This window comes from Podarcis bocagei, assembly GCF_964188305.1.
Source record: "Podarcis bocagei genome assembly, chromosome: 18".
Classification (NCBI taxonomy): Eukaryota; Metazoa; Chordata; class Lepidosauria; order Squamata; family Lacertidae; genus Podarcis; species Podarcis bocagei.
The window spans coordinates 1,768,544-1,780,169 of NC_138144.1; the positions used below are offsets into that span (position 1 = coordinate 1,768,544).

At 49.0% G+C, this 11,626-nt stretch overlaps 1 protein-coding gene and 1 long non-coding RNA gene across 2 annotated transcripts in view; one reads left to right on the forward strand and one right to left on the reverse strand.

Annotated features, from left to right (window-relative positions):
• Window positions 1-1,417, forward strand: part of LOC308577795 — a 67,975-nt gene extending 66,558 nt beyond the window's left edge. Inside the window, exon 2 of the long non-coding RNA XR_014003694.1 lies at window positions 998-1,417. This is a non-coding gene — a long non-coding RNA (uncharacterized lncRNA). The remainder of the gene's footprint in view (window positions 1-997) is intronic.
• Window positions 1,418-3,029: 1,612 nt separating this feature from the next.
• Window positions 3,030-9,425, reverse strand: TEKTIP1 (tektin bundle interacting protein 1). The gene is made up of 4 exons (XM_081178111.1): window positions 9,177-9,425; window positions 6,460-6,689; window positions 4,478-4,603; window positions 3,030-3,199 (listed from the first exon to the last, which is right to left on the reverse strand). The coding sequence occupies exons 1-4, from the start codon at window positions 9,272-9,274 to the stop codon at window positions 3,051-3,053; spliced, it is 603 nt and encodes a 200-aa protein (XP_081034237.1). The 5' UTR covers window positions 9,275-9,425; the 3' UTR covers window positions 3,030-3,050.
• Between the last annotated feature and the right edge of the window lie 2,201 nt (window positions 9,426-11,626).

Sequence of the window (11,626 nt, forward strand, 5' to 3'; positions counted from 1 at the left end):
TGTGCCTTGAATCCTAAATGGTATGAGTTATACAGTCTTTAAGGTACTGTATTTTAAATTTTTTTTTAGCACCCCTAATTATATCTTGGGGATCTCTGTGCAGAAAATCTGCAAGGTGCCTTTCGAAACCCAACTCTGACTAGATCTAAACACACAGGCGGGAAAACACGCTATAAACAAGTCAGTAATTAAATCGTTATAACAAAAGATGCGGAAAAGCCGCTATGGAAAATCGCATCTAAAAAATTCTTTGCTCTCCATCGCCCTCTGGTGTTGCATGTGTATAATGCGTTCAAAACGCTGTTTCTTTGACTCATGTCAAAGCGGAGTTCTTTTTACCATATTTTTCAAAAATCCTCTCTAAAAAAGGTGGGAAAAGAAAACCTCTTTTAAAATGCAAGAGATTTTGAGAGGATGCTGTCTTCTTTTTGGTTTTTTGCTCTGGCTCCCGTTTTTTAATAATAAAATAAAATATTAATCATGCAATGAAAAGTTCCTACATCCCGCCCCCCACAAAAGAACGGCCTCACTAGGGCGGTTCATAAAAAACTTTTTGTAAAAAAAAATATGCCTGTTCTTAAATTACTACACTAGGGATTACCGTATTTTTCGCTCTATAAGACACACCAGACCACGAGACGCACCTAGTTTTTGGAGGAGGAAAACAAGAAAAAAAATATTCTGAATCTCAGAAGCCAGAACAGCAAGAGGGATTGCTGCACAGTGAAAGCAGCAATCCCTCTTGCTGTTCTGGCTTCTGGGATAGCTGCGCAGCCTGCATTCACTCCATAAGACGCACACACATTTCCCCTTACTTTTTAGGAGGGAAAAAGTGAGTCTTATAGAGCAAAAAATACGGTAGGTGCTGGTACTCACCACAAAGTTGTTATATCAAGTGCCACATTTTTAACCAGGAAAAAGGAAAAAGAAAGATGTGCTGGTACTTTGCACCCCCAGAAAAAATATATAGCTCTATCTGAAATTTCATGCGTATCAGGTAATATCTTGACCCTCTTACACGAAAATAGCTGTTTACTTGATCGTTTTCCTATGTCGCGAAGGCTGAAATTTCAGTTCAGCAGAGCAGGGTCAAGATATTAACTGATAGAGCTAATATACTAATATATATATTTTTTCTAGGAAAAAAGCACTGCAACAGTTGAAGGCTTGCCGGCAAGATACTAAAAAGCAGCCTTATAGCGAAAAGCACTTTAAGGGAGAAAACACACTTCAACCTACATAGCCTTTTTTAAAAATAAAAAATAAATCCAACTGTTTATTTATACATTTGAAAATGAGAAGCGTTGCGTGAATGACGATACGGTTTGTGGGTGGAATGGTGTTTTAAGTAGAGCGTATTTGCTAAGTGGGTGTTTGATGGGCGGGGTATAAATAATAATAAATATTATTATTATTATTATTATTATTATTATTATTATTATTATTATTATTAGACAGCCAGTGTGGTTTTTGCCTGAGGTTTTTTGGAAGTGGCATATTATTTTGGAAGCGATGGGGCCTTGTTGCGTTGGAAAACCGGGATTATTGGCAAAGCTGGAGATTTTTCAAGTCGTCTGCACTCCAAGACGGTGTTAAGATTTATAATAATAATTTATTATTTATACCCCGCCCATCTGGCTGGGTTTGCCCAGCCACTCTGGGCGGCTTCCAACAAAACACTAAAATGCAATAACCTCTTAAACATTAAAAGCTTCCCTAAACAGGGCTGCCTTTTCCCTAAACATTTAGGCTCCTTTGGGAGGAGAGGAATTGAGGGATTTGAGGGCCAAATGCTTCTCTGACTGGCCCCTGGGACACTCCTCAAACCAGAGGATAAAGAGAGCGCAGAAGCACTGAATTGCAACCTGCGCAAACGCAGACGCGGTTTGCGGACATGGCATCCCACACGGATCACGTTCGCAACCCGAACGTCCACTGTACAGTGGTACCTTGGGTTACAGACGCTTCAGGTTACATACGCTTCGGGTTACAAACTCCGCTAACCCAGACATAGTGCTTCAGGTTAAGAACTTTGCTTCAGGATGAGAACAGAAATCGTGCTCCGGCGGCGCGGCGGCAGCAGGAGGCCCCATTAGCTAAAGTGGTGCTTCAGGTTAAGAACAGTTTCAGGTTAAGTATGGACCTCCGGAACAAATTAAGTACTTAACCCGAGGTACCACTGTACTATAAAATAAATAAGATAATGTTGTAGATAATAAAAAGTAAAATGATTTCCCCCCCTTCCCTGCACTGATGATAGTCATTGTTTGGTAAAAGGTAAAGGGACCCCTGACCATTAGGTCCAGTCATGACCGACTCTGGGGTTGTGGCACTCATCTCGTTTTATTGGCCGAGGGAGCCGGCGTACAGCTTCCGGGTCATGTGGCCAGCAGGACTAAGCCACTTCTGGCGAACCAGAGCAGCGCACGGAAACGCTGTTTACCTCCCCGCCGGAGCGGTACCTATTGATCTACTTGCGCTTTGACGTGCTTTCGAACTGCTAGGTTGGCAGGAGCAGGGACTGAGCAACGGGAGCTCACCCCGTCGTGGGGATTCGAACCGCCAACCTTCTGATCGGCAAGTCCTAGGCTCTGTTGTTTAACCCACAGCGCCACCCGTGTCTCTATTGTCATTGTTTGGGTGGGGGACGTTTATCCATTTCTGCACACAACCAGTCCATTGGTAGCTGAACTGGATTCCAAAAGCAAACGGACTGAAAAAGCCTCAAAAACAAAAAGGATGCAAAATAAATAGCGAAAACCAAAGCGCCAAACTTAATCCGTTCCGGAAGTCCGTTGGACTTGCGAAATGTTCGGAAACCGAGGCGCGGCTTCTGATTGGCGGAAACAACAGCCGGGAGCCGCGTCGGACGTCCGGCTTCCGAAAAACATTCGAAAACCAGAACACTTACTTCCAGGTTTCCGGAGTTTGGGAACCAAGGTGGGCGTTGGCACAGCTTTGCCTGGAAAGCGACTCAGGCCCCCACCACCAATTTCTGGCACAAAGGAGGATACCCGGGTCACGCGAAGCAGCGGGGGAAAAGTTTTTTACTAGTGCTGGTGTTTGGTCGAAGGCTGTCGGTCAAACATCCTCCAAGTGCGATAGTCTTTGGCGGTGAACATTGGAGTGTGGATGGTCAGGTGTGGCACGTATCCGGGCTTCCCCTTCAGCTCCTCGGGTCCGCGGTTGCGGTTGACCACTGGGAGAGAAGAAAGAGAGAAAATTGTAGATCTCAGGCAGATCCCGGGGTGCAGAAGGTCCCAGATAGGCCCAGGAATGTCCCCGTCCCGAAACTTCAGAGATCCTCTACAAAGAGGATCCCAGTGGCGGGACTATAGAAGGCAACGTCCGATGTTCCCGTTGAAATCGGGTTCATGAGGACTAGGATGCTTTTGAATTCTGGTGCTGGAGGAGACTCTTGAGAGTCCCATGGACTGCAAGAAGATCCAACCTCTCCATTCGGAAGGAAATCAGCCCTGAGTGCTCACTGGAAGGACAGATCCTGAAGCTGAGGCTCCAAGACTTTGGCCACCTCAGGAGAAGAGAAGACTCCCTGGAAAAGACCCTGATGTTGGGAAAGATGGAGGGCACAAGGAGAAGGGGACGACAGAGGACGAGATGGTGGGACAGTGTTCTCGAAGCTACTGGCATGAGTTTGACCAAACTGCGGGAGGCAGTGGAGGACAGGAGGGCCTGGCGTGCTCTGGTTCAGGGGGTCACAAAGAGACGGACACAACTAAACGACAAAACAACAACTACTGAGCACTGTTTTGTTTCTTTAGCTTGGCCGGAGAGACCCGCGGGGATTTGTCCTTATCAGGCAGAACACACCCCTGAGTCTTAGGACTGCCACAACCTTGCCCATAGAATCATAGAATCATAGAGTTGGAAGAGACCCCAAGGGCCATCGAGTCCAACCCCCTGCCAAGCAGGAAACACCATCAGAGCACTCCTGACATATGGTTGTCAAGCCTCTGCTTAAAGACCTCCAAAGGAGGAGACTCCACCACACTCCTTGGCAGCAAATTCCACTGTCAAACAGCTCTTACTGTCAGGAAGTTCTTCCTAATGTTTAGGTGGAATCTTCTTTCTTGTAGTTTGGATCCATTGCTCCGCGTCCGCTTCTCTGGAGCAGCAGAAAACAACCTTTCACCCTCCTCTATGTGACATCCTTTTATATATTTGAACATGGCTATCATATCACCCCTTAACCTCCTCTTCTCCAGGCATGCAGACAGGAAGGCAAAGCAATCTGAGAAACAGACTGAGAAGGAAAAGCAGGGGTTGTTTCCCCCTAACCCCCACCCCATCATCACCAGGGAGGGTCACTTAAAAAACAGAGATCAGCAGACGCAACGTTAGCAAATTCGAGGACGGTCTCCGGGAAACGGGGACGCCTGGAAACCTTACTTTTAAACCCGCTGCCTTGCTCCAGAGAACGTCCCAGCCCCTCTCCCATGTTCCCCCTCCTCTTTACCAAATTCCTTTCCGAGAATGGGTCTGTCCCTCCACATGAATGCCCCCCATCGCGTCTTAGGGCTCAAGTATTGGGCGGGGACGATGGGGTCGAAGCAACAGCTGTCTTGCAGATGTTGAGCGTACGCTGGAAGAAAACGGAAGACACAGATTTGAGCCAACCTCGTGCCGCTGCAGCAGAAAAGGCCGCCACTTTAATTTCTTTCTCCCTCTTAAGATCTGCCAAGAGTCCCTGTTTGGCCCGCTGGCCATTTCCCCAAAACCATGGACACCTGCCCCAAAATGGGGCTGCAAGGAACCCCCTCCGACTCCAGACCAGGCTGGTTTGCAAGAGGAGGGGACCTAGCTCAGTTTCCTATAGTCCTTAAAGGGTGAGAGGAGATTGTCCATCATTGTTTGCTATACAAACCTTTCATGGCAACCATTCCCTTAGCAAATTGGTATGCACAAAGCAAGTTCGCCAAACCTTGCAGGAAGGAGCTAGCTGAAGGACTAGGGCAGGCAAAGGCAAATTCAGCCCTCCAGATGTTTTTGGACTACAGGACCGCCTCTCCTGGTCTGCCCCACGGAGGACCTTAAGGTCCACAAATGACCACACTTTGGAGGTCCCAAGTGGCAAGGTGGTTAGATTGCTCTCAAATTTGTTGTTGACAAAGGAGAGCTGAACGTATAGGTAAAGGTAAAGAGACCCCTGACCATTAGGTCCAGTCGTGGCTGACTCTGGGGTTGCGGCACTCATCTCACTTTACTGGCTGAGGGAGCCGGCGTCCAGCTTCCGGGTCATGTGGCCAGCAGGACTAAGCCGCTTCTGGCGAACCAGAGCAGCGCACGGAAACGCCGTTTACCTTCCCGCCGGAGTGGTACCTATTTATCTACTTGCACTTTGAGATGCTTTTGCAGTGGCGTAGCGTGGGGGTGCAGGGCGGGTCAGCCACACCGGGCGCAACATCTGGGGGTTAGGGTTAGGGGCGCAAATCCATGGGTTAGGGGGCGCAAATCCACGGGTTAGGGGGCGCAAGTTACTTGCCTTGCCCCGGGTGCTGACAACCCACGCTACGCCACTGTGCTTTTGAACTGCTGGGTGGGCAGGAGCAGGGACCGAGCAACGGGAGCTCACCCCTTCATGGGGATTCGAACCGTCGACCTTCTGATCGACAAGTCCTAGGCTCTGTGGTTTAACCCACAGTGCCACCCATGTCCCTCTGTGAAAATAGGGACGTCCTATTGCATCCCCTCCAACGTTTCTCCCATGAAAAGAGGGACGTCCTTTTCCATCCCCTCCAACATTTCTCCAGTGAAACTCTAACCTTCTGATTGGCAAGCCCTAGGCTATGTGGTTTAACCCACAGCGCCACCCGCGTCCCAGCTGGACATATAAAGGGCCCCATTACCTTCAGGAGCTGAGGGCCTCATCAAACCTCAATCCGGCACCTGTCTGAATCCCTGGTGAGCTGCTGGCACTACTGAGCTCAGTGGTCTGATTCAGAATAAGGCAAATTGTCCCTGCTCTTTCGAGTTCACAAATTCCTTGTTCTCCCCCCCCCCCAAAAAAAAACCCAGAGTTGAGGAGGATCTTGCAGCAGGAGTTGTGGTCGATTGAGAACCCTGGACTTAAGGTAAAGGGTAAAGGGACCCCTGACCATTAGGTCCAGTCGTGGACGACTCTGGGGTTGCGGCGCTCATGTCGCTTTATTGGCTGAGGAAGCCAGCGTCCAGCTTCCGGGTCATGTGGCCAGCATGACTAAGCCGCTTCTGGAGAACCAGAGCAGCGCACGGAAACGCCGTTTACCTTCCCGCCGGAGCGGTACCTATTTATTTACTTGCACTTCGACGTGCTTTCGAACTGCTAGGTGGGCAGGAGCAGGGACTGAGCAACGGGAGCTCACCCCGTCATTGCGGGGATTCGAACCGCTGACCTTCTGATCGGCAAGCCCTAGGCTCAGTGGTTTAACCCACAGCGCCACCCGCGTCCTTGGACCTTACCAGCTGGTAGATTCCTTTCTCTGTGGTCATGCCACTTCTGCCAGCGGTAATAAGCCTCGCGGCCGATGGGGTCGGTGAGGGTGTACCAGGCGTTGCGGTTGTGGCTGTTGGTCAGCCCCGTATACCAGGTCTGGGGGATAGCATCCCACCCCATTGGAGTGTACTTCCAGCGAACGGCCTGGCGGAGAATGGGGGGGTTCCGCGGACCCCTCAACGTCAGGTACTCATCGCTGCGTCCGGGGAGAGGAAAGAGACATTAGCCGGGCACCCACAAAGGATCCATCAGTTCCACACTGTTAACGGAGAAATCCGAGGGCTCCCTTGGACAAAAGAACACCAGCCAGGAATCCCAGAGCAAAACAGCAGCCAGTCGGCTTGGTCTTTATTGAAGACTGTCGCCACAGGACTCCCACCTGCCACCAGGTGGAACAGGATGGAAGCCCCAGACAAAAGAGAACCCAAACTTTTATTAGCTGCTAATCCCCATGTTAAAGGTAAAGGGACCCCTGACCATGAGGTCCAGTCGTAACCGACTCTGGGGTTGCGGTGCTCATCTCACTTTATTGGCCAAGATAGATAGATAGATATAGATGATAGATATAGATAGATAGATAGATAGATAGATAGATAGATAGATGATAGACAGATAGATAGATAGATAGATAGATAGATAGATAGATAGATGATAGACAGATAGATAGATAGATGATAGACAGATAGATAGATAGATAGATGATGATGATAGATAGATAGATAGATAGATAGATAGATAGATAGATAGATAGATGATAGATAGATAGATAGATAGATGATAGATAGATAGTGCTTTTTCTTGGGGGACGCATACCCCAAAACATTTTGTGAATCTAAGTTTGGCCTCATTGAGGGGCAGTATTTTAATATGAGTAGGAAAATGAGAATACCCCATAGCATTTTTTTTAAGAAGAAAAAAAATCACTGTCTATATATACGGTGGTACCTTGGTTCTCAAACGCCTTGGTCCTCAAACAACGTGGAACCCAAACACTGCAAACCCGGAAGGAAGTGTTCCGGTTTGTGAACTTTTTTTCAGAAGCCGAACGTGCTCCGTTTTGAGTGTTGAGCTTCCATTTTGAGCATTACGCTGAGGTCTGTCTGTTTTTGCTATCCCTTTTGCGTTTTTGCGGCTTTTTTGTTTTGTTTTTGTGACTGTGTGGAACGCAGTTCAGCTGCTGATTGATTGCGCGACTGCAGTGCACTGTTTATTGCTTTCGTTTTATGGATCAGTGGCCTCGTTAGATAGTAAAATCCATGTTCAATGGCTGTTTCAGGGGTTGTTTTTTAAAGTCTGGAACGGATTAATCCGTTTTGCATTCCTTTCTATGGGAAAGCGCGCCTTGAGTTTGGAACGCTTTGGTTCCGGAACGGAATCGGATGTCCGAAGGAGGCCTAGACTACAATTCATTTAATAAGAGCCAGACCTCACCTGGAGTACTGTGTCCAGTTCTGGGCACCACAGTTCAAGAAGGACACTGACCAACTGGAACGTGTCCAGAGGAGGGCAACCAAAATGGTCAAAGGCCTGGAAACGATGCCTTATGAGGAACGGCTAAGGGAGCTGGGCATGTTTAGCCTGGAGAAGAGGAGGTTAAGGGGTGATATGATAGCCATGTTCAAATATAGAAAAGAATGTCACATAGAGGAGGGAGAAAGGTTGTTTTCTGCTGCTCCAGAGAAGCGGACACGGAGCAATGGATCCAAACTACAAGAAAGAAGATTCCCCCTAAACATGAGGAAGAACTTCCTGACAGTAAGAGCTGTTCGACAGTGGAATTTGCTGCCCAGGAGTGTGGTGGAGTCTCCTACTTTGGAGGTCTTTAAGCAGAGGCTTGACAACCATATGTCAGGAGTGCTCTGATGGTGTTTCCTGCTTGGCAGGGGGTTGGACTCGATGGCCCTTGTGGTCTCTTCCAACTCTAGGATTCTATGATTCAGTGTGTCCTAATGGTTAGAGTGTCAGGCTGTGACCCGGGAGAGCAGGGTTCGAATTCCCACAAAGACGTGAAAGGCTCATTGGGTGACCTTGGCCCAGGCAGCATCTCTTAGCTTAACCTACCTCACAGGGTCATTAGAAGAATGAAATGGGGAGGGGGAGAACTATGAACATTGCCTAGGAACCTCTTCAGAAGACAAAAAGGAGCTATATAAATACGATAAATGAAAATAATGTCGGGTTGCCCTATTTCAAAAATTGAAAATCCAGATTTTTTTAATTTTTGGGTTGTTGCAAGGATGAAATGGGGGGGGGAGAGGAAGTTTTCTGAGCTATTTTTTAAATAGGAAATTCACCCCCCCCCCAAAAAAAAACTCCCAACAGTTCAGACATGGGTTGCCATAGGCCTAGATTTTCCCGGACGTTTTAAAACGACCTTCAGAAATCACAGCAGAACAGGTCTGGGAAATTTCGTTACGGCAGCCCTGTAACGACGAGAGAAACACACTCTTCGCGCGCTCAGAGGCACTCGCGTCTCAGATGCCCGGCAGCATTTAAAACGGGAGTCCTTGAACCCGGGAATCAAATCTGCTGATCCTTTAAGAGTTTGAACGAAATCCTGCAAAACGGGCCACGTTTTATAAAGCAGCGTTCCGGAGATTTATTAAAACTTGTCCAAAAAAATTATTATTATTTTTTGCACCTTAATTGGGAAGAACAGAAGGGCATGAGACAAAACACTCACCTGTACAGTGGCGTTGGGTAGTCGGTCTCCAAGGAGACCTGGGGGACATAGGGTCTGTTCAGCACCAGATCCCGATAGTTGAGACACTGGAGATCCATTTTGGGGCTGCAAGGAGCCCCTTCCGACTCCAGACCAGGCTGGTTTGCAAGAGGAGGGGACCAAGCTGAGTTTCCTATAGTCCTTAAAGGGTGAGAGGAGATTGTCAATCATTGTTTGCTATACAAACCTTTCATGGCAACCATTCCCTTAGCAACAGGCAGGCAGGCAGCCCGGGTCAGAGGGGGTGATGGCAAAAGATAACAGCCCTCAGGTGTGCCTGGAGGCGGTTGGAGGATGGATGGCGGCTCATGGATCGAGGTTGAATCCTGACAAGACAGAAGGACTGTTCTTGGGGGACGGGGCGGGCAGGTGTGGAGGACTCCCTGGTCCTGAATGGGGTCACTCTGCCCCCAAAGGACCAGGTGTGCAGCCTGGGAGTCATTCTGGACTCCCAGCTGTTCATGGAGGCGCAGGTCAGTTCTGTGTCCAGGGCAGCTCCATCTGGGACGCAGGATGAGACCCACCCTGCCCGCAGACTGTCTGGCCAGAGTGGTGCATGCTCTAGTTATCTCCCGCTTGGACTACTGCCATGCACTCTACGTGGGGCTGCCTTGGAAGGTGACCCAGAAACTACAACTAATCCAGAATGCGGCAGCCACACTGGGGACTGGGAGTGGAGACCATAGAACACCGGTCCTGAAAGACCTACATTGGCTCCCAGGACGTTTCCGGGCACAATTCAAAGGGTTTGTGTTGACCTTGAAAGCCCTAAACGGCCCAGTATACCTGAAGGAGCTTCTCCATCCCCATCGTTCAGCCCGGACACCGGGGTCCATCTCCCGAGGGCCTTCTGGCGGTTCCCTCCCTGCGAGAAGTGAGTTTACAGGGAACCAGGTAGAGGGCCTTCTCGGTGGTGGCGCCCGCCCTGTGGAACGTCCTCCCATCAGATGTCAATGAAATAAACAACTATCTGGATTTTAGAAGACATCTGAAGGTAGCCCTGTTTAGGGAAGTTTTTAATGTTTTACTGTTTTAATATTCTGTTGGGAGCTGCCCAGAGTGGCTGGGGAAACCCAGCCAAATGGGCAAGGTACAAATAATAAATTATTATGTATCATTATTATTCGGATAATCGCCAGATTCTGTGTACAGATCTGCAGGCGCAGACCATCCCCTGACCCAAACTAGTTCGTTAAGAAAATCCCCAAACTCGGTTCCATGGGCGACCGGGTCATCTCTCTGTGGTAGCTTATCTAAACGCTTATCGCATTTATAAATTTTAAACTTATTGTACGTTGTTTTAAATGTTTGCTTTCCTCCTGTGATTGTACCCCCAAGTGTGTTTTATAAGCTGGTCTCCGACCGTAATAAACTATCTATAGGTAAAGGTAAAGGGACCCCTGACCATTAGGTCCAGTCGCGTCCGACTCTGGGGTTGCGGCGCTCATCTCGCTTTACTGGCCGAGGGAGCCGGCGTACAGCTTCCGGGTCGTGTGGCCAGCATGACTAAGCCGCTTCTGGCGAACCAGAGCAGCGCACGGAAACGCCGTTTACCTTCCCGCTGGAGCGGTACCTATTTATCTACTTGCACTGGTGTGCTTTCGAACTGCTAGGTTGGTAGGAAAACTATCTATATATCATTATTACTTGGTCGTCTCTGGGAAAGGAGAAGGCTAAGGAACAAAATTACAGAAGTCTGGAGCGGAGGGGGGGGGGTCTTGTCGTCTGGGCAGTCCAGGAACCCCCAGACACACGGCGCCTTGGGGAGATCACTTTGGGGCTGCTCACGCAGCAGTTTGGCTTCACCCCCGGAGGCGAACTCCACTGTCTCTCGAGACGGACAGATGCGGACACAGAACAAAGCGAAACGAAGCGGAAAGGCAGAACTTGAAATGTCTCCGCCTTCTCCTTTGGTGGGATCGAAAAGAGCCGTCCTAGGCGCAGTTGGGCAAGCCCCTAGCTCCCACTTGCTCTCCGGGGACGGAGAGCTACAGCGCGTTGAGGAAACAGCATCAGTGGACCTGAGAAAAGTTGCAGGATCATGGCCTGCCTGGTCCAGTATCCAACCCCCACGCCCTGGGCTGCTGGTACTGATGTCAACTTCTCTCCCAAAGGACCATCACTAACAGGTACAGTGGTGCCTTGGTTCTCAAACGCCGAAAACCCGGAAGCGTGTGTCCCGGTTTCTGAATGTTTTCTGGAAGCTGAACGTCCGCTGTGGTTGTTGGCTATTGTTTTTGGGGCGCCTGCGCCAATCAGAAGCCGTGCCTCGGTTTCCAAACATTTCGGAAGTCAAACAGACTTCCGGAACAGATTAAGTTTGGCGCTTTCGATTTTGCTATTTATTTTGCGGGTTTTTTAAAAAGGCTATTTCGGGTTCATTTGCTTTTGTGACTGTTTGGAACCCAGTT

Bases quoted from the DNA above. Each gene is read 5' to 3' on its own strand.
- TEKTIP1 (XM_081178111.1), bottom strand. From the start codon at position 9,274: ATGGATCTCCAGTGTCTCAACTATCGGGATCTGGTGCTGAACAGACCC. The intron at 4,604-6,459 runs GTAAGGTCCAAG...GTTTTCTTCCAG, and splicing joins AGAAAGGAATCTACCAGCTG to CGTACGCTCAACATCTGCAA. The intron at 3,200-4,477 runs GTAAAGAGGAGG...CTTCTCTCCCAG, and splicing joins CATTCTCGGAAAGGAATTTG to TGGTCAACCGCAACCGCGGA.